At 45.8% G+C, this 24,757-nt stretch overlaps 1 protein-coding gene across 10 annotated transcripts in view; it reads right to left on the bottom strand.

The window, feature by feature from the left end:
* The window catches only part of SPECC1 (sperm antigen with calponin homology and coiled-coil domains 1), a 177,473-nt gene that overhangs the window by 60,868 nt on the left and 91,848 nt on the right, over positions 1-24,757 (bottom strand). For 5 of the 10 annotated variants that reach the window (XM_048823630.2, XM_048823632.2, XM_075120953.1 and 2 more), the window contains 4 exons: positions 12,129-13,702; positions 9,352-9,559; positions 8,614-8,687; positions 6,005-6,183 (listed from right to left, as the gene is read on the bottom strand). In XM_048823630.2, coding sequence (XP_048679587.2) covers positions 6,005-6,183; positions 8,614-8,687; positions 9,352-9,559; positions 12,129-13,702 — 2,035 coding nt within the window. Of the gene's footprint in view, positions 1-1,729; positions 1,813-1,836; positions 2,665-6,004; positions 6,184-8,613; positions 8,688-9,351; positions 9,560-12,128; positions 13,703-24,757 lie in introns of those variants that run through there. The other 5 variants (XR_012665382.1, XM_075120950.1, XR_012665383.1 and 2 more) reach the window with 3 other exon arrangements.

Here is a 24,757-nt window from a genome sequence, read left to right as displayed (position 1 = left end):
TGTACGGGAACTTGCCCAGGCACTGCAATGTCTCTGTTCCAGTCAGGGCTTCTGTTTCTGGGCAGGTCTACACTTAAAACATTGCAGCTGCACCACTTTAGCGCTTCAGTGAAGCTGCTACTATGCAGACAGGAGAGCTTCTCCTGGCAGTGCAGATAATCCACCTCCTTGAGACGCAGTAGCCATGTCGACGGGAGAAGCCCTCCCATTGGTATAACCCCCAGTGGAGACAGTGCTATGTTGGCATAGCTACGTCGCTCAGGGGTGTGGATTTTTCACACCCCCTAAGCGATGCAGTTATATCAATGTCAGTTTATAGGGTGGACCTGGCCTCAGGTTTCTTACACCAAAAAGACTGGGATATAATCTCATTTTGGCCCCAAAATACTTGGAGAGCAGCTGAGTATACTAAACAGCTCAACCTGGCCCCATCCGAAATTCCCTGTTCTCTCATTTTAAGTGAGAGCAGAGTGATCTGAGCAAACCTCTGTAAGACAGAACAGCTGCAAAACACAGGCACAAAGGAGCAGCACATCAGCACATACACACTGACATTAGGTTTAATGCACATAGATTACAAGCTTAATTCCAGGAGATCGTGCATTTAACACTGCCATGCTGTGGCACTTGAGACATGGCTACAGGAGGAAGGGTAGAAGCAAATTAGTGGGAGAGAACAGGATTCTCAGTTTCACCTGCCTTTCAGTCACTTAATTAGATCTCTTTTGTTCTAGAAAGTGGCTCTTTTAATTGTGGGAATAACTGTTTGGTCTTCAGAATAGTCCTCTTGGCCCAAAGGTTTCCCCCATGGGATTGGTTTGAGGCATATGGTATCATCCCCCCATTGTGCAGGCAGCAGGACATGTGGGCTGGCAGGGTAACTTCACCAACATGATGAAGAGAATGATGTCTCACCCCTACACTGCTGCTAGCCACAGCATTAACAGACCAGGCCTAGAATATGTCAGTGTGTATGGAGGTCAATCAGGCCGCACTAAACTAAGGCCACATCTACACTACCCACCGGATCGGCAGGTAGTGATTGATCTATTGGGGATCGATTTATCATGTCTAGTGTAGATGCGATAAATCGATCCCAGATTGCTCTGCCGTGGACTCCAAACTCCACCAGGGTGAGAGGCAGAAGCGGAGTTGACGGGTGAGCGGCGGCCGTCGATCCCACGCCGTGAGGACGCGAAGTAAGTGATTTTAAGTCAATCTAAGATATGTCAACTTTGAAGTTGCGTATCTTAGATCAATCCCCCGCCCCCTTAGTGTAGACCAGGCTTCAGGTACTTCCTACAGCACCTTGCTTCCTTTGTGAGTGTTATGGATTCAATCTAGCAGGTCTTTTCCATTGCTGACATTTCTGATTATAAAGCAGCTAACAGAAGTTAGACCTTCACTAACTGACATTCTGAGTGGATGAGAGAGAGTTGTACAACAGTGTATTGTAAAACTTGTGTTTTTTATGCCTGAGAAAAACTATTAATCTGCATTTAGAATGTCAGAAAAGGTTCCAATCCAAACCTATGACTTGTATGTTTCAGTTGGTATTTCTTAGGACAAGTACTAAGATTTATTTCAGGTCAGGGTATTAAGTGAACTTCTCCCTTCCACACCCCATTTCTTTGCCTTAGTATTGTCAAGCCCTTCCCACCTCCCAGCATTCTTAATCACAGAATTAGACAGTTACTCTGTGTTAAAGACGCCTTTGAGAGGCTCTTACCTTCATTCAGATGGACTCTGATGACCCCATCAGGGCATTTTCTGCAAGTTCTTTGGCTGTTCCTGAACCAAAAATGACTTTGTCTGATTAGAAAAATGTAAAGGTGAAACCAAACTCAGCTGGAGTGAGGAACTCAGGCAGCCACAGGCAAATACTAAAACGACCAGGATCTCTTAGGAGGTAAATTGGCTTCAGTTTGGTTTATGATGTGGGTTCCAACACTGTCAAAAAAACCTTTGAGCACCAAACTCTTTGGAAGGTGCATTTCTCCAATGGAGCTTAAAATCAGACAGGAAACTTTCACAGGGGATCGTCTGACATTCTGCTTAATGCACAGCTGCTCAGCATTAACTAACGTGAGAGATATTTTATAGATCTTGTTAACGTGTCACATGCTCCAGTCTGGTTCTGCTAGTGCCTAGCATGTGTTACAAGTCACTTCATGGAATAGAATTCAGTGTCCGTTCTGGCCAGTGGCCCTTGGGGACTTTGACTGGAGCAATACTGAGTTCACCCCACGAATTTCAGGTAAAAGAGGATGCGTTGCTGGATATGGACAGTGGCCAAAGGAATGTGAGGGTAATTGGGATGTAACACCAGTTCGCAGCAGTAGACCCACAGACTTCAGGGACTGGTTTAATAAAGAGTCAGTACATGTTTTAAAATTTCACTGCCAGCTGTTTTAGGATCCGATTTAGAATGGCTTCTCTGGCTCCTACATGCCATTCAGTGTTGCAATTCTGACTAGAACAACCTATGCTGGGACACTGAGTAATCCCCATTCAAATCTATTACACCAAGAGGGTAACAGATGCAGAAACTTTCACTAGTGAAGATATGAATCGCAGCTTGGCACCTGCCCTTTGAAGAAAATTTACGTTGTCCACTGCAGAATGTATTTCAGGTTTCATGTCCAAAGTAGTACAACAAGGAAGCTAGACAGACAGAGAGGCGAACAGACAGAGCCATATATATATATATATATATATGAAGCATACCACAGAATTGACTTCTTAATTAAAAGCATGTAATTGGGGAATTGGCTTAGACTCAAATTTCTTTTCCTGCCTTGTCTGGAAGCTCCTATCTTTCCCACAGCAGGCATGGTAGCCTGTCTCGCTCTCTCCTCCTGGAAATGTTTGCATGTATGAATTACAGGGATCTGGTTTTAACAGGAGCATACTTGACTGAGGCTCTGATACACCTCACCCTGAGAGCTATAACAATGCAGCCACATTCCAAATCCGTGGGAGATAACAGCCTACTTCTGAAACCAACAAGCCTTCCCTACCCTACCTTTGCGTTCAAAGTACTTTTTTCTTTAGATGGGAACTGAAAGACTCTGTACCTCCATGACCTCCTTTGACTCTCACGGTTACAACAAGACTAAGGTCTAAAGTAGGCCAGGGAGGAAAGCTGGTAGAATTTATCAAATAGTTTATTCACTAAGAAATACAGTTTCAGTTGATCTGAAACTATTCGCAAATATGATAAGAATTCACTAAATAGTTTTTGGCCAAAATGTTCATTTTGGGGCCTTAGACACCATTCCAGAAACAGCCAGAGGAGGAGGAAGAGGAAGTGGTGGGGCAGTGCCCACCTTATAAGCTTTGGCCCAGCGGTTAGGGCACTCAGCTAGGATACGGAGGACCCAGGTTCAGTTGCTCACTCTGCCTGATGTGGAACAGGGATCTGAACTTGGGTCTCCTGCTCTGCAGGAGAGAGTGCCCGAACCGCTGGTCTCCTTGGTCTCTCTTGTTGAAACTGTTGTGTATAAATGATCCAATAGTCACTGGAGCAGGAACTTGAGCCACTCATCTCCCAGGTGAGTGCCATAAAAACCAGGTACAGAGAGATTCTCACTCTCCCTCTCTGGTCCTGACTATTAAAGTACAACAGCATCAGCATGCGAGAGAGTATAGCGGCATGCCTTCAGCGCCAGAGTTATGCGGACATAACCCCATAGTAGACTCAGCCCGTGCTGATGGAAGGGTTTTTCCCACTGGCGTAGGCCCACTTCCCTGAGCGACAGTAGCTAGCTCTACAAAAGCATTGACACCTAGCTGTGTCTACCCTCGGGGTCAGGGTTGGCATAACTACATCAATCAGGAAGTGGAGTTTTTCATACCCCTCAGGGATTTAGCTATGTCAGCCTAAATTTTAAGTGTAGATTAGGCCTGAGAGAGACCAGCCCCAGAATATCCCACAGTCCAGTGGTTAGGACACTCCCTTGCAATGGGGGAGATCTAAATTCAAAAGCCTGCTTCATATCAGGCAGAAGGAGGAATTGAACCCAGGCCCCCGCAGGCCAAGGGAGTGCCCTTACCATTGAGCTAAAGGCAATAAGGAACACAGCACCACCATCACCATCTCTTTCTCCTCTATTCTGTGAATCTAGTGCTTCGGAACATTTCATCTGATAACAATTTTGGTTGAGATCTACTTATCAATTTTCTGTTTTGGTGAAAGTGAAACTGGGTTTTTTTGGTTTTATGTTTTGTTTCATTGTTCAGAACTTCCAGAGAACTGAAACATTAGTTGTTCACCCAGCTTTAACTGGGAGCTATGCTCCTCATCCTGCTCTCAGCATCTGTGATGCCATTAACACTAGCAATGAAAACACAGAGCACAGAGAATCTTGGCTGATAATTTGATTGTCTTCCTTTTGTTTTAAAATTTTTTTCGCTGGTAGCTTTTCATTCCACACATATCAGGGACCCCATTACTGAACTTGGAACTTAAACACATTCTTTTAAAAAACATTTCTGCCCATGTAAGGCAGGAATTGTGATTCACCCTCCCCAACAAAGCCAGCCCTGATCCCTCGCCACTCGCATCCCATCTCCTCTGTGCAATGGCAACTCCGGAAGCTATTGCATGGTAAATATCAGGACAATATGAGCAGTACAAGCTTTACTGCATTACCCCTGAAAGAACTGGCAGAACTCACTGTATTCCAATGGCTGCCACATTCAGTTTACATGGACTTATTGGGGAAGAGAGATTCAGTGGAGGTGTAGGGAAGCAGGGAAAACCTGGTATACATTTTTGGTAAGTGACTTCCTTCTCTACCTCCGTTAGCTGTGCAGCTTTCTTTTCATTGGCTCTGTACAGATATAACCTCTGCAGCTCTGAATCTGCCTGTGCCAGTGCATTAGGAGCATGTGGTACTACCCTCTTTATAAATCTCAGCCCTCTTTCCTATACCCTTTCATTTCCAACGTTCCTTCAGTTCAGTTCTGTAATTGTACTAGTTAGCACTATAAAACTTTTTGGAATGAAAGATGCTTCACAAAATATCTTGCACTGCATGAAGACCCTGATACAATGCCCTGAGTTGGTTCCAACTCCTACTGTATAACTCACACCTGGCCCTTACGTGCAAAGTGGTTGCCTCTTCCAGAGTGAGCACAGTGTATACTGCTCACAGAACACATGGCATCTCTCTCGATTATTTTAAAGTGCATGTGATAATCCAAGGGTTGGGGTGAAGGACTAACTTGAATCTAGCAACACTGAAGCCCCTCAGACTATCCCAACTGTACCCTAAATGTTCTCACAACATAACATTTCACCCAGAACTAATTTTAACTTTCACAGAGGGATCAGCCTCAGATCATTCCACTAAGCTCAAAACTGGGGGTCAGGAGAGGGGATCCCAATCAAGGGCTTGCTGCCCAGGGTGAGGATTTCCCAATATTCTCATCAACCATTCAGTCAGTATGTCCTGGACTTGCAGAACACAAAGGTCCAGCAAGTCCCTATTTTTGCCCACAACAGTGCAACCCAGGTTCTCATCTCAACATAGGTAGCTAATTTTCAGCTTATCCCATGAGATATGTTGAGCCATCCTAGGGTCATTGCAAAACAGCAAGAGGCTTAACCCAACTGTGCAGTCAGTTATGGAGGCAATAATACACTGCACAACAGAGTCCAAAGGACAAAGCTGCAGGATAAATACTGGTGACCACTTTATTTAATCCTACTCATCTGTGTATAAAGATCATTGTCATCCACACAAACAACAGCAAACCTTAGGGCATCTAGTCATTAGGTAACCCTTACAAAGCCTGCACTCATGGCCCAGTTCAGGGAACTGGAGAGCACCCGACAAAGACAAAACCAGAGACAACTTAAAAGAAGACAAAACCCACCAGAGGGATTAAAAACAGACAACATACGCATCTGGGTCAATGCAAAGTTAGAGGCAAAGCACCGTCTGCATGCACATTTGCTGCCATAGAGACAAGGACCCGGCCCTTGTGAGCGACTGACCTGCTGCTGCCCTGCAGTTCCTCCAGCTCCTTCTGCAGCTTGGCACTTTTCTCCTCTTCCTCCTGGAGCTTCCTCTTCACCACCCGCAGCTCCTGCTGAGCCTCACACTTGATATCATTGGCCACCACCACTGCAGTCTGCAGGTCAGCTTGAAAACGCCTCCACTCCTCTGTATCTTCCTAGAAAGGGCAAGTACAAATATGGGCTGAGTAGGAATGTCCCTACTAGAGATGGACACATCACACATTGGAAATCACTTTATCAGTGATCACTGATGACTTTTGTGGCATGTCAGAGTTTCATGATGACACTGAGGTCGCAGTAGATATGTGCCATTTGGTAATGACAGGATTGCCAAAAAAAGAACTGACACTAATTTGTATTACCTTTTCCATCTAAAAAGGAAATCAGAGTACTTATTACCATTATCCACTTATCTAACAATCTTAGGGCTGCAATAGCTCTAGAGAGCAGATATTGCTGTGGAAAGATGAGCTCCTTTCTGCTTCATGTCCCATCATCAGCTATACAGCACTGGCCATCCCAAAGCAGGGGAAGTTCATGGAGAAAGAAGCACAAGTGTCCTGGAGACCTGGACTAAACCACTGCAAATTACAAGAAACTCATCCTATTCCTCAGCTCCCTCATTGTCTGCCACACCTGCTTCCCCTTCTTTGAGGAGAAAGGAATTGAATAAAGCAGAAAGGATATGCTCTGATATTAAGGTATCAGGTGAAGTTGGCAGTTCCAGCATCTTTGGTTTGTGCATATATTTACTCTGGAAATCACAGCTGGAGACGAAGGACCATATCTCAACATAAATGTCCTAGTGATGTCAGTAGGACATCTGCATGTGGACTGATGGCCTGGGATGGTTTTTTATATGGAATACAGACACTTGGACAGAAACACGTCATCTTTAGGTCAGTAACAGAACTTTAGCAAGTTTGTTCTATCAGCAGCAGCAAATGGCCTTTGCCTGTTGTGATGGTCAGTAGCAGAGTTATTTAAAAACTCTTCTCTGTATATTAGTTAATATTTGTACATAGCTTTGAAATGTAACATGCTACCTAGGTGCCAAGGATTATTACTTGCTTGTAGTATATGTGTTTCTTAGATGCTAATGTAACAGGCAGATCTTCTGGGCCTCTTAAATGTTGCTTCACGTGGACGTAGAGGCACTGTTGAGCTGGAGCCGGTTCGCACCGGTTCGCTAGAACCGGTTGTTAAATTTCGAAGCCCTTTTAGAACCGGTTGTTCTGTGAGGGACAACCGGTTCTAAAAGGGCTTCGAAATTTAACAGGCCAAAAGTGGTGCCTTAGGCGCCGACTCCACAGGTGCTCCAGCCCTGGAGCACCCAAGGGGAAAATTTGGTGGGTGCAGAGCACCCACCGGCAGCTCCCCACCCCGCACCCGGCCCCAGCTCACCTCACCTCCGCTCGGCCTCTGCCTCCTCCCCTGAACGCACCGCCCCGCTCTGCTTCTCGGCCCCCACGCCGGCTTCCCGCCAATCAGCTGTTCGCACGGGAAGCCAGGGCAGGCTGAGAAGCAGGCGGCCGCTTCCCACTCAGGCCCAGGGAGGCGGAGGTGAGCTGGGATGGGGGTGGGGGGGCGCGAGGAGGGCCACCCACGCCGCAGCACGTAACCCGGGGGGGGGGGTGCGCAGGGGAACCAGTCCCCGCCCCAGCTCACCTCCGCCACGCTTGGCCTGAGTGTGAAGCTGCGGCCTGCTTCTCTGCTCTCCCCGGCTTCCCACCGAACAGCTGATTTGCGGGAAAGGGCGCGGAGAAGCAGAGCAGGGCAGTGCGTTCGGGGAGGAGGCGGAGCGGAGGTGAGCTGGGGCTGGGTGCGGGGAGCTGCCAGTGAGTGCTCTGCATCCACCAAATTTTCCCCATGGGTACTCCAGCCCCGGAGCACCCAGGGAGTTGGCACCTAAGGCACCACTTTTGATGTGATCAGTGGGGGGAGCAGCCGCTCCCCCTGCTCCCCCCCTAGCTACACTCCCCTGCCCCTAGGAGCCAGAGGAACCTGCCGGATTCTTCCTGGGAGCTGCCCCAGGTAAGCACTGCCGGGACTCCCCACATCGCCCCCCGGCAGGTGCCTCTGGCTCTTAGGGGTGGGGTGGGCACCCACTATGGTGGCCCACAAGACCCTCCTGCCCAGTTCTGGGGGCAGTCAGGGGACAGGGAAGGGGGGTCGATGGGGCAGGGGTGGGCAACAACCCCCTCGTGGGGAGAGGAGGGAACCCGTTGTTAAGATTGTGGCAGCACATCACTGCATACAGGCCTGCATCAGATATAGACGTGGGCTTATTAACCCTGGTCTGGCAGAGGCTTATGGCATCTGCAAAGAGGCTGATGCCTCTAAACAATAACTGTATTGCCACGTGCTGCCCAGCCTAGCAGTAACACTGCTATCAGAGCAGCCTGGATTGTACTTTCCCTCTCAGGCAAAGAGAAAGTTAAACTCCTCTGAGAGTGAATGGGGGAGTGGGAGAGGCCTTTTTTCAAGATATTTTGAGAGCTGGCAGATGGGTCTTTTGAAATGAAATGTGGTGTTTGGCCCAAAGCCAGCAGTCAGGTGAAAACGCTGAGGAATCTGACCATCACCTTTATCTGTTTAGTCAGACCCTTCAGCTGCCTCTCCAGATCCAGTTTGTGCTCTTCTAGCTTCATCACATTACCTGCAAATAGTCAAGATGGGAAAAACTATTAGAGACACGATGCCCAGGGTGAAGAGTGGGTGAGGGAGAGGGAATCAGCACCCTTGATGATGCCCATGGTAAAACCCATTACTGAACCAAACTCTTTTGTCTATGAGACAGTGGATTTAACAGTCAGAAACAGCCTTAAATTGAATAGCCATGTTCTGGGCTTTGTCCCAGATATGGAAGCTTATAGGACTGTATACACATCACATATTCACTGGGGTGCCCAACTCTAGGTAAAAAGTTTAGAAAGTGAGATGTGCAACTCATGCCAGCAGGTGGCATTTTTCCATTCCCATAACACCACCACCTCCTAGCTCTTATATAGCCCATATCACCAGATATCAAAATACTTTACAAAGAAAGACAATAAACCTAGTTTAAAAGCCAACATCTAGATATGGGCAATATTCCATTCAGCTGAAGGATAGAGCGTTTGGAGATTTTCATTACTATTATTTCTACAGCGCCACGCGTACATGTAATGTTTTACACACAATAAACGAAGCAAGTCCCTGCCCTGTGAAGACTGCAGTCTACATTGATGAGACTGATCAAAGTGGGAATTACTAGACACCCTCCCTTCCCCACACTGCTCGAGTATATGCCTCAGCCTTGGCTCTGGGCCTGCTCCACCTACTCTCCAGTTCACTGATGAGCTGGTTGTTGTGCAGTTTGATAGCACGTTGCTGCTCCACCTGGTCCTCCAGCTCAAAGATGGTCTCCTTCAGGTTTTTGATCTCAGACTCATTCTCAGAAGTTTTCTCCTGCAGCTTCAGGCTGTTTCTGCTCAGCTGTTCAGCCTGTCGGTCATACAGTTCCTTCAGCTGACCACATTCCTTCTCCACCTGGAAGGAAGGAAAGAAAGCTGGAAGTCTGCCCTGGCAGCTCACTGACAATAGGACAGACTTTAGTGGATGTTCCATGCACTGAACAGGATTGGCCCAATATTCTAGGCACTGCACAAACTCAGGAGTTCTAACGCACCTGACAGTGAGCTCCAGGAACTGTGCATGAGCTATGCTTTGTCAACACTCTTTTCACAGCAGAAAGGTAATATCAGGAAGGGGCAGGAGAGGAAATTAAGTCTGCTAGATGGGAGAGAAATTACAATTCTAAATCAATCACTGCAGCCAAGGTATAGAGCAATGCCTCCTCTTGAAAGTCAAAGCCCCTAGCCATTCCATTGCTATGTCACATTACGAGAGTGATAGAGCTAGAGTTGGGCCTAGAAGCAGACCTGTTTGTCTACATTAACCATTTCACTGCTGCCTCTCTATGGCGTTTGCAGTGGATGGCCAGGATGTACGTGGTAGCTCTGGCAGCTCCAGGGTAAATGCACTTCCCAGACATACTGTACCTGGAATTACTGAAGGTGTGAATGCACTGCAGTTCAGCTGGTCAGTTTAGACACAGAGATCAACAGCAGTGCTTCCAAGGACAAGGAAACTGCAAGCCTCTCAGAGTAGGAAACAGGGTTCTGGAAAACCGAGGCACATGCTGCCAGTTCTGTGGACAGAACTGGCAGAGTTTGGCTACAGGGAAGCCTTAGAGAAGCCTGTGGTCTTGTCTGGGTGTCACAAATGGCAAAACAACCTAATTCAATGGAAGGAAAGAGTAAAAAGGAGGAAATTTGTGGTTTAAAAACCAAGCAATAAAAAAAGCAATACAAATTTAGTGCAGAGTTGGAGCATTCAGCAGTTTTTCATTTATTCTTCATAAAGCATAGCCTCAGTGAACATGCCAACGCACTAGGAGTCTCCCCTACTATATTCCATTTGCTGTGGTCACCTACTCCAGCTGAAAGAACATCTGGATTTCCTAAATCACTCAAACCATAGAGGTGCTTTTTGGCAACGCTCACTTCCTCTCCAACTACTCAGCTCCATAGTTCTCCCCTGGCCAGGAACCACGGTGGACACTGGTGCTCTCTCTGCAGTGGTAGACATTAATCAGAGGCTTGCATGACAGTTACACTTACTCTTTGACACCCAACAGTGCAGCTACACTCTGAACACCTGGGCTCAGATAGAAAATGGAATCAGTAATGATTTAGAATTGCTGGGGACTGAAAGTAAAGGGAAGAAGCTATAAACTACAGAACTAGGAGAGGGAAAACTGCTCTAAAACAAATTGTTTCTGTAGCCATTAAATAAGTGCTTGATTTCAGGTTTTGTGAAACATCACACATGACATGGCATTTAAAAAATTGTTCTGGAATCCCAAAAACTGCACTAATAATGTTAGTTAGGGTCAGCTTTATAACAGTTTAACAGCATATATGACTGGGGGGGGGGGGGTGAGGGGGCAGGCAAGAAGAGGTGGGCAGTTCAGGGGACACTATTTTCTGCCCTGCAGCATGATGGACTCAGTTATCTAACAGGACTTTTCTGTCTCCACCAATTGTCATATATAGACAACCTGGGATCCACATCAGCAGGCTATATGTTAATACCCGCGTTGCAAGGTGCTAGCTACACCACTGCTATGTTGCCGGATACTATTCAGGACCACTACATTACTCTTCCCTTGAAATTCCTTTACCTCATCTATCAACACCCAAGCCCCCTGAAAGGCAGAGGAGACATACTGTCTTGGATGAAATCACATCAGTAAAAATCAAACAAAGACCCTTCCATGAAAAGGACCATACTAATTAAAAATGGAAATGACCAATCAGACCATCAAGTCAGTTTCTCTACCAGGCAAGATTTAGTCCTCAAACAGATTACACTCAGTTTTAGCCAAAAGTATATAAAATTGCTAATGTGCTAGCTGATACTTTGTATCTGAATTCAGTAGGATGGTCCAATATTATATTAATGTTTTTACAAAAATTCATTTTGGGCTTGATCCTGCATTATTTTGAGTCAACTGACTTGACGCCATTGATTTCAGTGGACGCAAGACCCTTTATTCTCATGCCAGTAACACTGGTAGGACCAGTCATTTGATTCACTACTTGGTAAACCAACATGATTCGGCCTGACTTTAAAATTTGCTGTTCACTAACCATCAGTTATTTAGTTCTCTTTGAGTACAGAAACCTGATACTAGAAATTTATGCTTGCTCAATCAGAAAATAGACCCAATATCATGTGACCTATGAATCCAATCAAAACTAACTAGTGTAACTCAAATTTAAAATCTTGAGTACTCACAGTGAACTGCTCACAAATGATCTAGAGACCAGGAATTAGTCTGCAAATAATTCTGAGAGAATAAATTTGCAAAAAAATCCTATATAACTTGCACATTTGTCAAAGGAAAAAATTAACGGATTAGATTATTCACTATAAATTATTCACTCAGCTCTACTTCATTACTGGTCTTTGTCTCATGAAGAAACCACTGTATTGGTTGATGGGGGAAGGCGGGCATCTGGTGGCCTTGAATGTGAATCTATTTTTGTCTTACCTTGGCCAGTAGGCCCTGGACATGTTTTACTTCACTGTTTGCCTTCAACAGCTCTTGTTTGAGCTCTGTACAAGCCAGTTCTAACTGATCCTTCTCTGCATGGGCCACTTTCAGCATCTCTTGCACCTCAGAGTTGTCAGTAATACATCCCATTGCATTGATCTCTGCAGCTTTTTGTTTCTCACTTTCTAATTGAGTTCTGAGAGATCCATTTTCAATCTTCAGGCCTTCTAAGGCAACTTTACAGTCTTCTAGAGACTTTGCCACCATGCTGTTGTTCTGTCGTTCCATTTCCAAAAGCCCACCCAACTTCTCATTTTCCTCTCTTAGTCCCTTGATCACCTCCTGAGCGTCTTGATGCTCCCTTTCTAAGCTCCGTAGGCTGCTGGATAATTGTTGCTGGATGTTGAGCAGCTTTTCTCTTTCAAACTGTGCTTTCTCAAGCAATTCTGTGCATTTCTGCTCTAGTTCAAGGATTTTCCCCTCCTGAACTTTGGTTTCTTCATTCTTGGATCGCTCTTGTAGGACAGTCATCAGCTTTTCTTTTTCTTGACTAAGCTGTTCTGCTCTCTCTTTGTGCTGATGAAAGGAGGTCTCCAGCAGAGCCTTCTCTTCCACTAGCTTCTCATTTTCTGCTGTCAGCTCCTGCACCATTTGTTGCTGGTCTGACAGCTCCTGCAAAGTGGCTTGAAGCTCTTCTGCTGTGCTGTGGTGGTTTTCTTCCATTTTTTGTATCTTCTCTGTCAGGGAGGCCACAGAAAGGTCACTAATGTTGTTTGGAGAACTCCCTGTGGTGGAGCATCTGGAACCCTTAAAGGGGTTGCTGTTGGAGGACGTTGGCCTAGAAGGTACATCTGCTATATGTTCAAAATCAGATGCATCGGGTGACAAAGAGGCTTTAGTCACATCACTGCTAGAAGAACCTGACTTTCGCACTGCTTCTCCATTCACACGCTGTCTGGGCTCATCTGGTTCACCTCTCAATAGATTTTTTGTTGGGCTTCCAAAACTTGATTCTTGAGTGATTGGGGTTGTGAAGCTGCTGTCGCCCCCGCTGCTTGTTGTTGTGTCCGAGAGAGGGGAGTGCTCTAGATAAATCAGTTTCTCCTTCAAAACCCGGTTTTCTTCCACCAGGCTAGCAAGTTCTTTTTGAAAAGTCCTGTTCTTTTCCTGAAGAGTCTGTATTAATGGGTCTATGTCACCAGGTGACATTGGTAACATTTCTACGTTTTGGTCTGAAGCACCAATCCCTTCAGAGTTAACTGACCCTTTGTCTTTGCATTTCTTCAGCTCACTCCGGAGCTTGGTGATTTCAGTGTCTTTTGTCTTTGCTTCTGCCAAGAGTTCCTTAACCTGGGACTCCAGAACTGCCTTGTCCCCAGTTTCATTCTCTTGCTTGGACTTGGCAGAAGGACGCAGGTGCTTGGTAGGGGTGGGCGTGCCCGAAGAAGTTGGGCTGGGCTGAGTTTTCCTGGTGTTGGCTGGACCACGCAACACAGCTCTCTCTCTGGAGACAGTTGATGAAATTTCCCGAGGAGCCGGAATCCCTGTGCGCTTCGCTGATGAAACAATTCCTTGAAGATAGAAGAGAGAAGAGATGAGACAAATTCAGTAATTTCCTATGTGAAACAAGTCATGTGACAACAAAGTTATGGCCTACAGCTGCCACAGGAAAACACCTGGATGTCTGAATAGCTTCGGTCATGGATTTCTTCATCATGAACACTTGTATTAATTTCATATTCCCTCCTCCTCAGGAAAGGAGCAATCTGCCCAACTCCCTCCCACTAGGCAGCATAATCTGTAGCTGCTTCAATATATTTTTAAAGTGTAATGCCAAATTCCACAATGTTAATTGACTGACAAAAAGCAATGGCGTCCTTAACTATTTTAATTATATCATGTTAACTGAATTGAAATGCTTAATTAAAAACTGATGGGCAGTTTCTAGAAGAAAAGCCCACTAACCTTGGACACGTTTCTGACTTTGGTTGTAAAACCAGGTATTGCCAGCACACATGAAATTGATGTATTTACATTTTAATCAATTTATAAGGAACAGTTTTAATAAGAAGGAAAATTAACCAAAGACGAGCAGATAGAGATGGCTAATGGGCCATGGATAGGTTTCTGTTGGAAGAAATAAATGAGAATCTGTTTGCAAGGTAGAACTTATGTTACTCTTGGGCCTTGAGCCCATCTGATTAGCACTGACTCTCAGCATCTTTAATGCAGCAATGGTCCACTCAGAACTCATAAAAAAGGCAGATAGCATCCTGACCTGTTTGGTAGTTGGCTTGTATTTTTTCCTGGTGTGAATGAGCAATTATTTCAAAGTATTTTCTTGTGAACCACTTACGATAGAAATTAATTGCATACCTCCACTGGTATTGGAAAGCAATCCCAGCTTTCCAATAATAGATTTAAGTTTTCCCCATCTTTGGTGGCGCTTCATGAGGTAACAGCTCTTAAAACCACATTATTCCAATTATACTCTTGCATAGCTACTGCTGTCTTGTGCTTGTTGAATAACATCCTGACCTGAGATCTAACCAATGTGCACTGAAAAAAGGTTTCAATTCTCATGTAGAGTTAGTTAAATAGGACCTCTGGAGCAGAGAAATTCTCACCACTGGAAACCTAAACACAAACACAGAAAATTCTGTTTCTGCAGGTTCTCAGAAACACAGAAAACAATATGGGGAATTCACTTAGAACGGTTTAGCATTTTAAAAGCCCTACCAGCCAATGGGATGGGTGACAAGGAGACAAAAGGGAAGTTGATGCTGAAATCTTCATTTCCATTCTAATGACAAAGTTTTACCTGCTTACAAATTCACAATATTTAAAATGGAATTGGTGAAATTCCACAAAAATTCTGGAAGTGGTGAAGTTACTGAGACCAGATCTCTGTAGTTAGGTTAGAAAAGGGAGCTCTGGGTATGGAAGCAACCCAGGGTCTGTTATGACAATTGGGCCTACAAATTTACCTGAATTGTGAGTTCCACCGTAAAAGCTGTGTAAAAGTCCGTAAGATGTTACCATGAGCTAAAAAGACAAATGTTGATGGGAAAAGGTACGAAAGGGAGACAGAATAATTGAGTTAGTCTAAACAAAAAGGCCAAGTTAATATAATTCAAGGACTGTGTTTAAATTATGCTGGTTAAAAGATATGGAGCAGGAAGCTAATGAGCCAAAACTGGTATGTCAGATATTAGGCCTAATTGGTGGACAAAATAGTGAGGGGATGGGCTATTTCACCCATCACTTCTTTTTTTGGCCCTTAAAAGAAAGATTTTGAGTGGAAAGGATGAAAGAACAAAAAGAAGAACAGACAAAAAGAACAGATGTTACTGGAACGAGCTTCACCTCATGGCTGCCACCCCCACTGATCCTGGGACCCCAGGCCTTCAGCATCTTAATCCTAAGAGGTGTACTGAACAGAACAGGCCAGAAACAAATGAACCCAAATGACACTGCCATCCCTACTGGCTCCAGCTGAATCCCAAACACCAAACTAAGATGAAACAGGATCAAGTTTTAACAGAAACATCAACAGGAGCAGTGGCAGCTCCAGCTCATCTCAACCATAGGGCTGCCTCCTTTCTAATTGCTGGTAACCGGACCCCTAAGGCCCTGCCCCACCTCTTCCCTCAAGGCTCTGCACCTTCTTTGCCTCTTCCCCCGAGGCCCTGCCCTTATCGCTCACTCCTCTTCCAAGCCCCACCCTCTCCCATTCCTCCCGGGATTGTCTCCACCTCACCACCACCTCACACTGGGCTCCCTCTGCTCTGGGTCTGGGACAGGAGCTGCTGCAGCCTAACAAGGAGCCTGCCTTCAGGTAGGAGGTGGCCCCAGCTGAGCAGGGGTTGGCACGAGCTAATGACCCAACCTCCCTCCCTCCACCTCATGGTAACTTGGCTTTTGTTGTCCGGTCAGACACTGCTGGGTCTCTTTTTTGACACAACCCTACTCAACCATCTTCTTCTCTTTTCCCCAAAGGACAGTTATTACCATCTTTAATACCATCTAAGAGACTGTCAAACACAGGAATTTTTCCTTCTAAAACTCTCCAGCTAAAGGGAAAGGGAACAAGGGATGTTGTCAAAACGAAAGCCCTACTTAATACTTTACATTTCAAAGTGTTTTAACTGTTTTTCCTTCTTTTCTTTATCTTTAATAAAAGGTTAAAATGATTTTTAATGGTGTGTTTGACATAACATTGAATGCTGAGATCTTTATATCATGCCCTGAACCTTGTTTAACACTGTTTAATGTTGAATAGTGACTGGATTATGTTAACACCTTTGGCCCATTTATTCCATCTAACTTAATACAACAGTCCTCCTAATGGGCTGTTAAGACTGAGAGCTGTGACTAACTAGACTTCGGAACACAGAATCTGCAGGTGCTGGAGAGAAGCATCATGGGTGCTCAAAGCCATGGAAGGGTTATCAAGGGTATGATGAAAGGAGAAGAAGTGGTTTAAGGCTGGCACAGGTGGCATGACACAAGGGAACTATTACTCCTATTTTATAGGTAAAAAAACGGAGACAAAGAGGTTAAGTGACTTGCCTAAGGAGAAAAACAAAGTCAGTAGCAGAACTGGGATTAGAATTCATGGAATTCCTGACTCCTCAAGCTACCTGGCCTTGTCTGACACATACTCCACTACAGAAAAGTGCTATTCCACCGAGGACATGGGTCTTATGGTTTTGATATAATTTAAGAGATGTAGGAGGAAAACATTGAATGCAGCCACACAACAGGGTCACAGTGAGCCAGGTGCTTGCAGCAGAGGAGGGCTCCAGAATCTGTCTCTGAGTGAGTGCTAGAACCAATTACGTTTTGCAGAATTTGGAAGCCTTTCTTCAATGACACAAACAAAGCTCTTATAATTCTAAGGGCAGATAACACTAAAGGGAGAGCAGACCCTAAAACTCAGTGCTTGGATCTGAAGCAGTCATTTTGCAGGATTGCATGGCTGCTGCATTACATAGCAGGCAAATTCCAAATTCTCTCAACACAATTTTCCACACACTGAGAAAGCCCCAGCGTGGCTCTTGCATTTTAGACCTGCATGGCACCGAAGAGTTAATGTCGACCACACACTGTTTGCTCAGCAGCTCTTTGGAGAATGCAATACATTTATAAAACCCCCACAAATGGGGGCATCTCCTCCTTTCTCCGAAATAAATGTCCTAAGCCAGCACAATAAACATGGAGGGACAATGAGAGGGTTGAAGAAAAGACCCCCTAAAACAGAGAGGGGACTTTGCTCCAGAGAGAGCACAGTAACAGCTCTGTGTAATGTTAAAGGCAGGATAAGGCAGAAGACAAAGGCTGCAGTGTTTATGGGAAGAGATAGCAGGAATATTCTGGCTGGACTGCAGGCAGCCCACACAGCCAGGCTACATTTAGTCATCTACAGCTGGCGAAGCCAGCATGCCATAGCGGCTCTCAGCTCCCCAGTGAAAAGCAGAATGGAAGTAGAGACTATGTTTTTTCCTTTCCAATTCAAAGGGCCACCGGTGGAATGCTGGATCTTAAAACTCATTTTACACATCACATTACGGGAGCACAGGCCCATTGCTTAAACCATGGGAGGTCCCCATTATTTAACTCAAGGGCTCCCACTTGCCAAGAGCAGGCATTTCTGAACTGCATGCCCTTCAAGCGCAGAGGAAGAACAAGCCCTTGGTTTCCATGCACTAACACCCAAGACTGGAATGTGGGGGAAATCAAATGGTCTGTGACATGTAATAAGTGTCACTTCCAGCTGCGGAAAGCTCAGTACAGCTCTTTGTGGCTCAGAAGGGTAGAGACGCCCTTCAGCTAACACCTGGGGATGCAGCTGCCCATAGTGAGTGAAAGGCCTTGTCTGAACCTTAGCTGAATCTTGCACACTCAATGGGATAGTATAGACATACCCTATGCACCAAGTAGATGCATGCCTGCTGCGTTCATACCACATACAGCCAAGCAAACTATAAATCATACCACAGATTTCAGAGGTAAAATATGCATTACACATGAAAACAGATGTGCTGGGCACAGCTCATGTAATGTACTCTCCTGCACTGCTACTGAACATGGGGGATCCCACAGTCAGAGAGACTTGGGCAGAGCCGGCTGTTCAGATTCTTTCAGTGTAAAGCAGATATCAAGCAATCCACTCTTTGTGGACTTTGTGCAAATCTGACCAAAGCAGCACAGTCATCTCTCTGTCTCAGGACATGTGAGCCACAGGGAAATAGAAATGGAAAAGGCAAGACTGCTTGCTGGCAGAATGATTCCTCATCACCTCTTCAGGCATCGTCACTGTTGCGATACCAGCAGGTGGACTTTGCATTAGTATTCAAGATGAAGCTCAGAAGGATAATTTCTTAGCCATCCAGTAGCTGAAGTTGTAAGTCTGTCTGATATCCATGGGCCTGGCCAGTGTCCTACAAGCCTGGCTCCCAGATAATTTAGAGCCTGCACTGGTTTGGACCACTCAAAGTCAGTGATGTGACCTTGTCATCAGGTCAATACATGGTGACCTTGTGTCACAATGGGATGAAGCAATGCTGTCACACACTGATGCAATTTCCTGGTGCTAGGAAACATCTCTAACATCTCAGAAACAACATGGCGGCTCTGCTAGCTGGGCCAGCCTGCCTTTCATTCCTACCAGATGATGACTAGACTTGAACATGAGTAATGGAAAAGAGACAAGCAGGTATCAAAACGAAGGACACCTAACAAATGCAACCAGCACTTCATCACTGTGCCAAGTGGCATGGACTTTGAATTTTACTCGACCTGTCCCATGGGGTTGTAAGGCTCCATGGGCTGCTGACTTGTTCTCTAATAAATCACAATGCAATGGCCATCTCTCAAACACCATTACAACCCTGACTTCCTGTTCCTGCTATTACAAATGTGCCCAATGCTCTCCATTATAAGGCATCTCAGAAACAGTTCATAATACTACAAAACCAAGGGTTTCTGTCACAAAGGAGACACCCTGGAACATAACCCAAAGGGGTGCTCAAGAGCATCATGTGTTGATTACAAAGCACTGAAGTGTGGAGCACTAAAATAAAGTTTATCTCATTGCGACTAATTTCTCCCCCTCAGGGTGACCTTCAGATGGAGAGGTCCAATGGTTACAAATGGAATAGTCAGTCCCACAGCCTGAGGCTCCCTCCATGCAGAGTGATGGGCTAAGAACGTTCAGCCAGGCTGGTGACCTGATTAGCTGAGCACCCCAAGTGCTTTAAACATCGTGCTGAAGAATCCAGAAGAACAGCTCTAGTTCTCTCTTATTCCCCAGACCCCAGAATCCCACCTAACATGGATTAATGCTGCTGTTTAGAGTGGTGGACTTCTAAGGGACTGCAGCTCCCAGGGGCTTCTCCTGTTCTATTCAGAGAAGCAGGAGAAAGACAATGAGCTGCTCATTTCAGAACAGTACAGAAAGCAATCTCCAGGAACAGATTTTTTATTTTTTTTTTAGAAGAGCCATTAATGAGGATTGTCAAGTATCGCCCTCCCGCCAGTCTTGCTGGTCTGACGGAGATTACTCTCCTGGCACCTAAGATCACTGTGTCTAGCCCACTAGTATTGCCCACCTTTGCACCCCATCTGCCCAGCATCACCCTCTAACTACCCTGCATGCTTAGCCAAGGTTGCCCTCCTTGCTCCTTAGCCACTTGGTCACCATCTCTCTGCCTTGCCCGGTCTTCCAGGGTTTCTCTCTGTGCACATCTGCCCAGTCACCCCTCTCACTGCCCACCCAGCCTACAGTGGGCTGGAATCATCCCTGCACCCTCTCCAAACTGCAGGTACTTCCTAAATATCCACTTTTTTCCAAACGTGTAACTGACCTCACCTCACCTTGTACCCCACAGCATGCAGGGGAAACCCCCTCCAAGATTTTCAGTGCCTGCAGTGCTATTTGGGAAGTTTAGACTTGAAATTAGACAAAGGTTTCTAACAAACAGAGGAGTGAAGTTCTGGAATAGCCTTCCAAGGGAAGCAGTGGGGGCAAAAGACCTATCTGGCTTACAGATTAAACTCAATAAGTTTATGGAGGAGATGGTATGATGGGATAACATGATTTTGGCAATTAATTGATCTTTAACTATTCATGGTAAATAGGCCCAATGGCCTGTGATGGGATGTTAGATGGGGTGGGATCTGAGTTACTACAGAGAATTCTTTCCTGGGTATCTGGCTGGTGAATCTTGCCCACATGCTCAGGGTTCAGCTGATCGCCATATTTGGGGTCGGGAAGGAATTTTCCTCCAGGGCAGATTGGAAGAGGCCCTAGGGGTATTTCGCTTTCCTCTGTAGCATGGGGCACAGGTGGAGGATTCTCTGCACCTTGAAGTCTTTAAACCATGATTTGAGGACTTCAATAGCCCAAACATAGGTGAGAGGTTTATTGCAGGAGTGGGTGGGTGAGATTCTGTGGCCTGCATTGTGCAGGAGGTCAGACTAGATTATCATAATGGTCCCTTCTGACCTTAATATCTATGCATCTATGAGTCTATTCCCAGTGCTTTCATCTACTCAAAAATAACCCCTAGCATTTATATAATAGGTTCCCTCTTCAAAGTGTTTTAACAAGCCCCTCAGCTCAGCTCTTCAAAGTGGTTAATTGCTAGCGACCCAGAGAGATGATGTGTCTTGCCCAAAGTCACACAATGAGTCAGTCAGGATTAGAAACCAGGAGTTCCTGTCTCCCAGCCTGAAGGTCAGTTCTCTAGCTCCCAGCACTCTGCCAATCAACATTCTCTACCTTTCAGCTCTTGCCAGAAGTGAAGTGGGACTTTCATGAGATAATGGTTGGCCCAACATGATCTTCTCTAGCCATTTCAATCCCATTTTTCAGGCCTGTAGTGTTTTTCCCTTAGGATTGTTCAGGACGGCAATTCCCAGCATACCCTCACTACGTTTCACCACTATTTTTGGGCTAAGCTCTCAACACCTATTACATGAACTCCCAAACAGGCACCTGCTCCTAGCAGAAAAGGGCTGGAATATGGAATGGAAAAGCCACAACACTCCCTGGCCCATGCTGGAACACAGACTACATAAAATTATCCCCATGTGTAGGAGCCTGGCTTAGAAGTGAAGCCCACAAGATCTGGCAATCAGACATGGTTAATGCTAACTGTGCCAGGATGGGGCAGGTAGCAAACATTACCTCAGCATTACCGCAGAGAGATATGCATGAAGTCTCGAGGTTCAGGCAGAGTTCGGATTCTCTAAATGACCCCCCACTTTCACATTCCCCATCAGGCCCTGGGCTCTCAGCAAGCTCCTCCTTCCTTCTCCCTTCCCAGAAGTATCATTTTCCCTCCTGCACTTTGAAGATCCAACTGAGAGCATCCAGCACCCCATTTCTGCTGCTGTCTTCATTGGATTGCAGAGCCCACTGTGGAAACAACCTCATTGTCCAGGTTGGGGCCCAAGTTCTGCCTTAAAACGGTTTTCCTAGATTGGGCCAAGGACAGGGTGATTTGCCCCTGAACCTTTGCACTGTTTTGTCTTAGTGTCTGGGAAATTTGCCCTTTTTCCAATCCCTCCCTCATACCCCTGAGGCTAATGCCAGGGACCACTGCTCAGTGATATCACTCATCTGACCTATTTGTGGCTCCCCTGAGGACAGTGTCAGTCAGTCACCAAACAGTGAGTAGGAAAAGGAGGGGAACCCTGGAGCTGGCAGGTCTAGAGCCTTCCATGGAAGGCATGAGAGGGAGCTTGCTGCTTTTTCACTTGCTTCCTAACTGGGACATTTAGAGTTGCCAGGACTGGAGTTTAATTTTGGAAAATACAAACAAGCAGACATGTTCCTGCATAGGCTGTGACCACAGCAGTTCTGGGCTGGGTTACATGCCATGCCTCAGGGCTCCTTCCCACACATCCTGCCATTCTCCCAGTCCTTACGCCAAGCAGCCATGTGACGTGGTGCAAGGGAGCGGCTGTCGGGACAGGAAGGTCACTCAGCCGTGGTCTCCATGGAGAGCCGACTGGCCAAAAAGTGTATCTTTCAGAACAAGTGGTGGCCTTGTCACTAATGAGGTGGCTTCAAGCTTCTGCGTTCATCTGGCTAGCTCAGCACAACTTTCCACTTCACTCTCCCACCGACACCCCCCCAGGGAAGTTCATGTTTGTGCAGGACACAATTTTGTCACACATCCAAACACAAGGAAAAACAGAGTGGATAAATCAAACATAATTAACACAGCGGCATGGCTCCAATTTCGCTTCAGAGTCACACCCCCTCTTTTGACCCCAATTTCAAACCTTCCCTTAACTCTTTGACCAGGAAGGGTTTTATGACACGGTATATGGAGGATGCTGTACAGAAATACATTGCATTATGTTTAAGTGGGAACAGATGGTGGGAGGTAGTCTTTAGGGGTAGGGGAAAGGGTTTGGGAGGCAGGACTACTGGATTCTCTCTCTATTTTTGCCATTTGTTTCCTGTGTGACGTTGGGCAAGTCATTTCACCCATCTCAGCTTCAGTTTCCTCATCTATAAGGCTGTGAAGTGTAGTACATTAATGCTTGAAAAGCACATTGAGATACATGGATGAAAGATGCCATCTGAGTGCAAAGAATTATTATAGTACCTTTGCTGTTCTGGTTAAGGCTTTTGGGAGTGGTAAGCTATAGGCAACAGCAGTTAGCATGCTCTGTGTTCACAAAGATGCCAGTGCTGGAGCTCAGTGAAGATTACATGCTCATATTGGGCCCCAACTCCACCTTCTCTTGACTCCCAACTAAGGAACCAACACTGAGGCCAGGTCTACACTACAGACCTATACCAATATAACTATGTCGCACAGGGGTGTGAAAAATCCACACCCCCTGAGCAACATAGTTATACCGAAATAACCCCCTGTGTAGACAATGCTAAATAAATCAACAGGAGAGCTTCTCCTATCAACATAGTTACCACCTTTTGGGGTAGTGGATTAACTTCACTGACAGGGAAGCTCTCCAGTAGGTGCAGCAGCATCTTCACTAACGCGCCACAGCAGTCAAGCTGCACCACTGTAGGACTGTACGTGAAGACAAGCCCTGAATTTATACCGCTCACAGACAAGTGATTTCCTGATGTCATCAGTCCGTGAATTCAATGACAACCACATTAAAAAGAGGTGGTTTTACCAACAGGGAGCCATCTCAAGGTACTTACTACAACCACAATGTTCTCTGCTGGTTCAATGCTGGGAGGGAACGTAGGAGTCAGGTCCGACGGGTTCTATTAACAGCTCAGGGTAAAAGTATCAAGAGCTTATAGTCCAGATCTTTAAAGCTATTTAGGCATTGCTGCATTTAGGGAGTAGATTCCTAAGTGCCTCAATTCCTTTTGAAAATTAGATTTAGACTCGTAAATCGGGTGTGCAATTCTGAGCACAGCAATTCCTAAATACCTTTAAAATATGAGCCCAAGTGATTTACATGCTTAAAAATCCCATTTTCAAAAGTGTCTGAGGCACCTACTGAAAGTCTTACCGAAAGTCCATGGGACTTACACTCCCAAGTCATTTTGGAGAATTGGACTTAGTACTTTTGAAAATTTTACCCTTTGCCATTAACTCAACATGTAACTTAGGACAAGTCACTTCACCTCTCTGCAAGGTACCTTCATTATCTGAATCCTGGTGCTGTCCATAGGAACATCAGCTCTCCTTCACCGGCATCACAGCTACAGGCCATGCCAAGCCAAGACACTGTGAGTGTGTCTAGTTGTCTGAGCAGTTAAGGGGAGTTGAACGTGTTCTATGCTCTTGCCAGCTTTTTTCTTATTTCTATGGTGCTGGAATATGTATTTATTTATTTATTCATCATGTCTGGCCCTGCACAAGACACACAAGCAGGATGAACCCTAAGGAGTTCACTGTCTAAATAATGGATGGTTGCAGTTCTCCTGAGCGCTAGGTGGTGAGGCACAACATACAGATCATGGGATGCCAGACTGAAAAAAGAAGGGGGATAGGGGTGGGCAAGAGAGAGAGATTGTCCTTCTGCTTGGCTTCCTAACAAAGTCAACAAAGAACACAGAGATTCTGGGGAGAGGGAGCTTATCAGGAGTCAGAGAAGGAGGCTGCATTCACAAACAACCTCCATTGTTCTTCTGCAAGGAGATTGGCAAGCCCTTTCCACTGAGGTCACACATGAGCCAGCTGGCCACAAGAGCCAGAAGGATCCAGTAAAGAAACTAACCTTGAAAGGCCTTGTCTACACTTGGAATGCTACAGTGGCACTGCTGATGTGCTTCACTGTAGACAATACCTACAGCAACAGAAGGGGTTCTCCCATTGGCGCAGTTAACCCACCTTCCTGACAGGTGGTAGCTACATCAATGGAAGAACTCTTCCATTGACCTAGTGCTGTCTACCCGGGGACTTAGGGTGTGGATTTTTCACCCCCTGAGCGACGTAGATGGTTCGATCTAGTTTTCTGGTGTATACCAGTCCTAAAGCTGGGAAGGAAGGGTATTGCTGAGATTTACATGTGTTCTGCAGATTGCACACCACGGGGTTCCACTCCACTCACCGTTCTGGCACCTCATTGTGGCTCATTTGGGGATTAGCTCACCACTGGTTTGATGCCTCCTCAGCCCC

The sequence above is a fragment of the Caretta caretta genome, chromosome 17, assembly GCF_965140235.1.
Source record: "Caretta caretta isolate rCarCar2 chromosome 17, rCarCar1.hap1, whole genome shotgun sequence".
Taxonomy (NCBI): Eukaryota; Metazoa; Chordata; order Testudines; family Cheloniidae; genus Caretta; species Caretta caretta.
The sequence above is the reverse complement of the archived record's forward strand: the minus strand, read 5'-3'. Positions and strand labels throughout refer to the sequence as shown.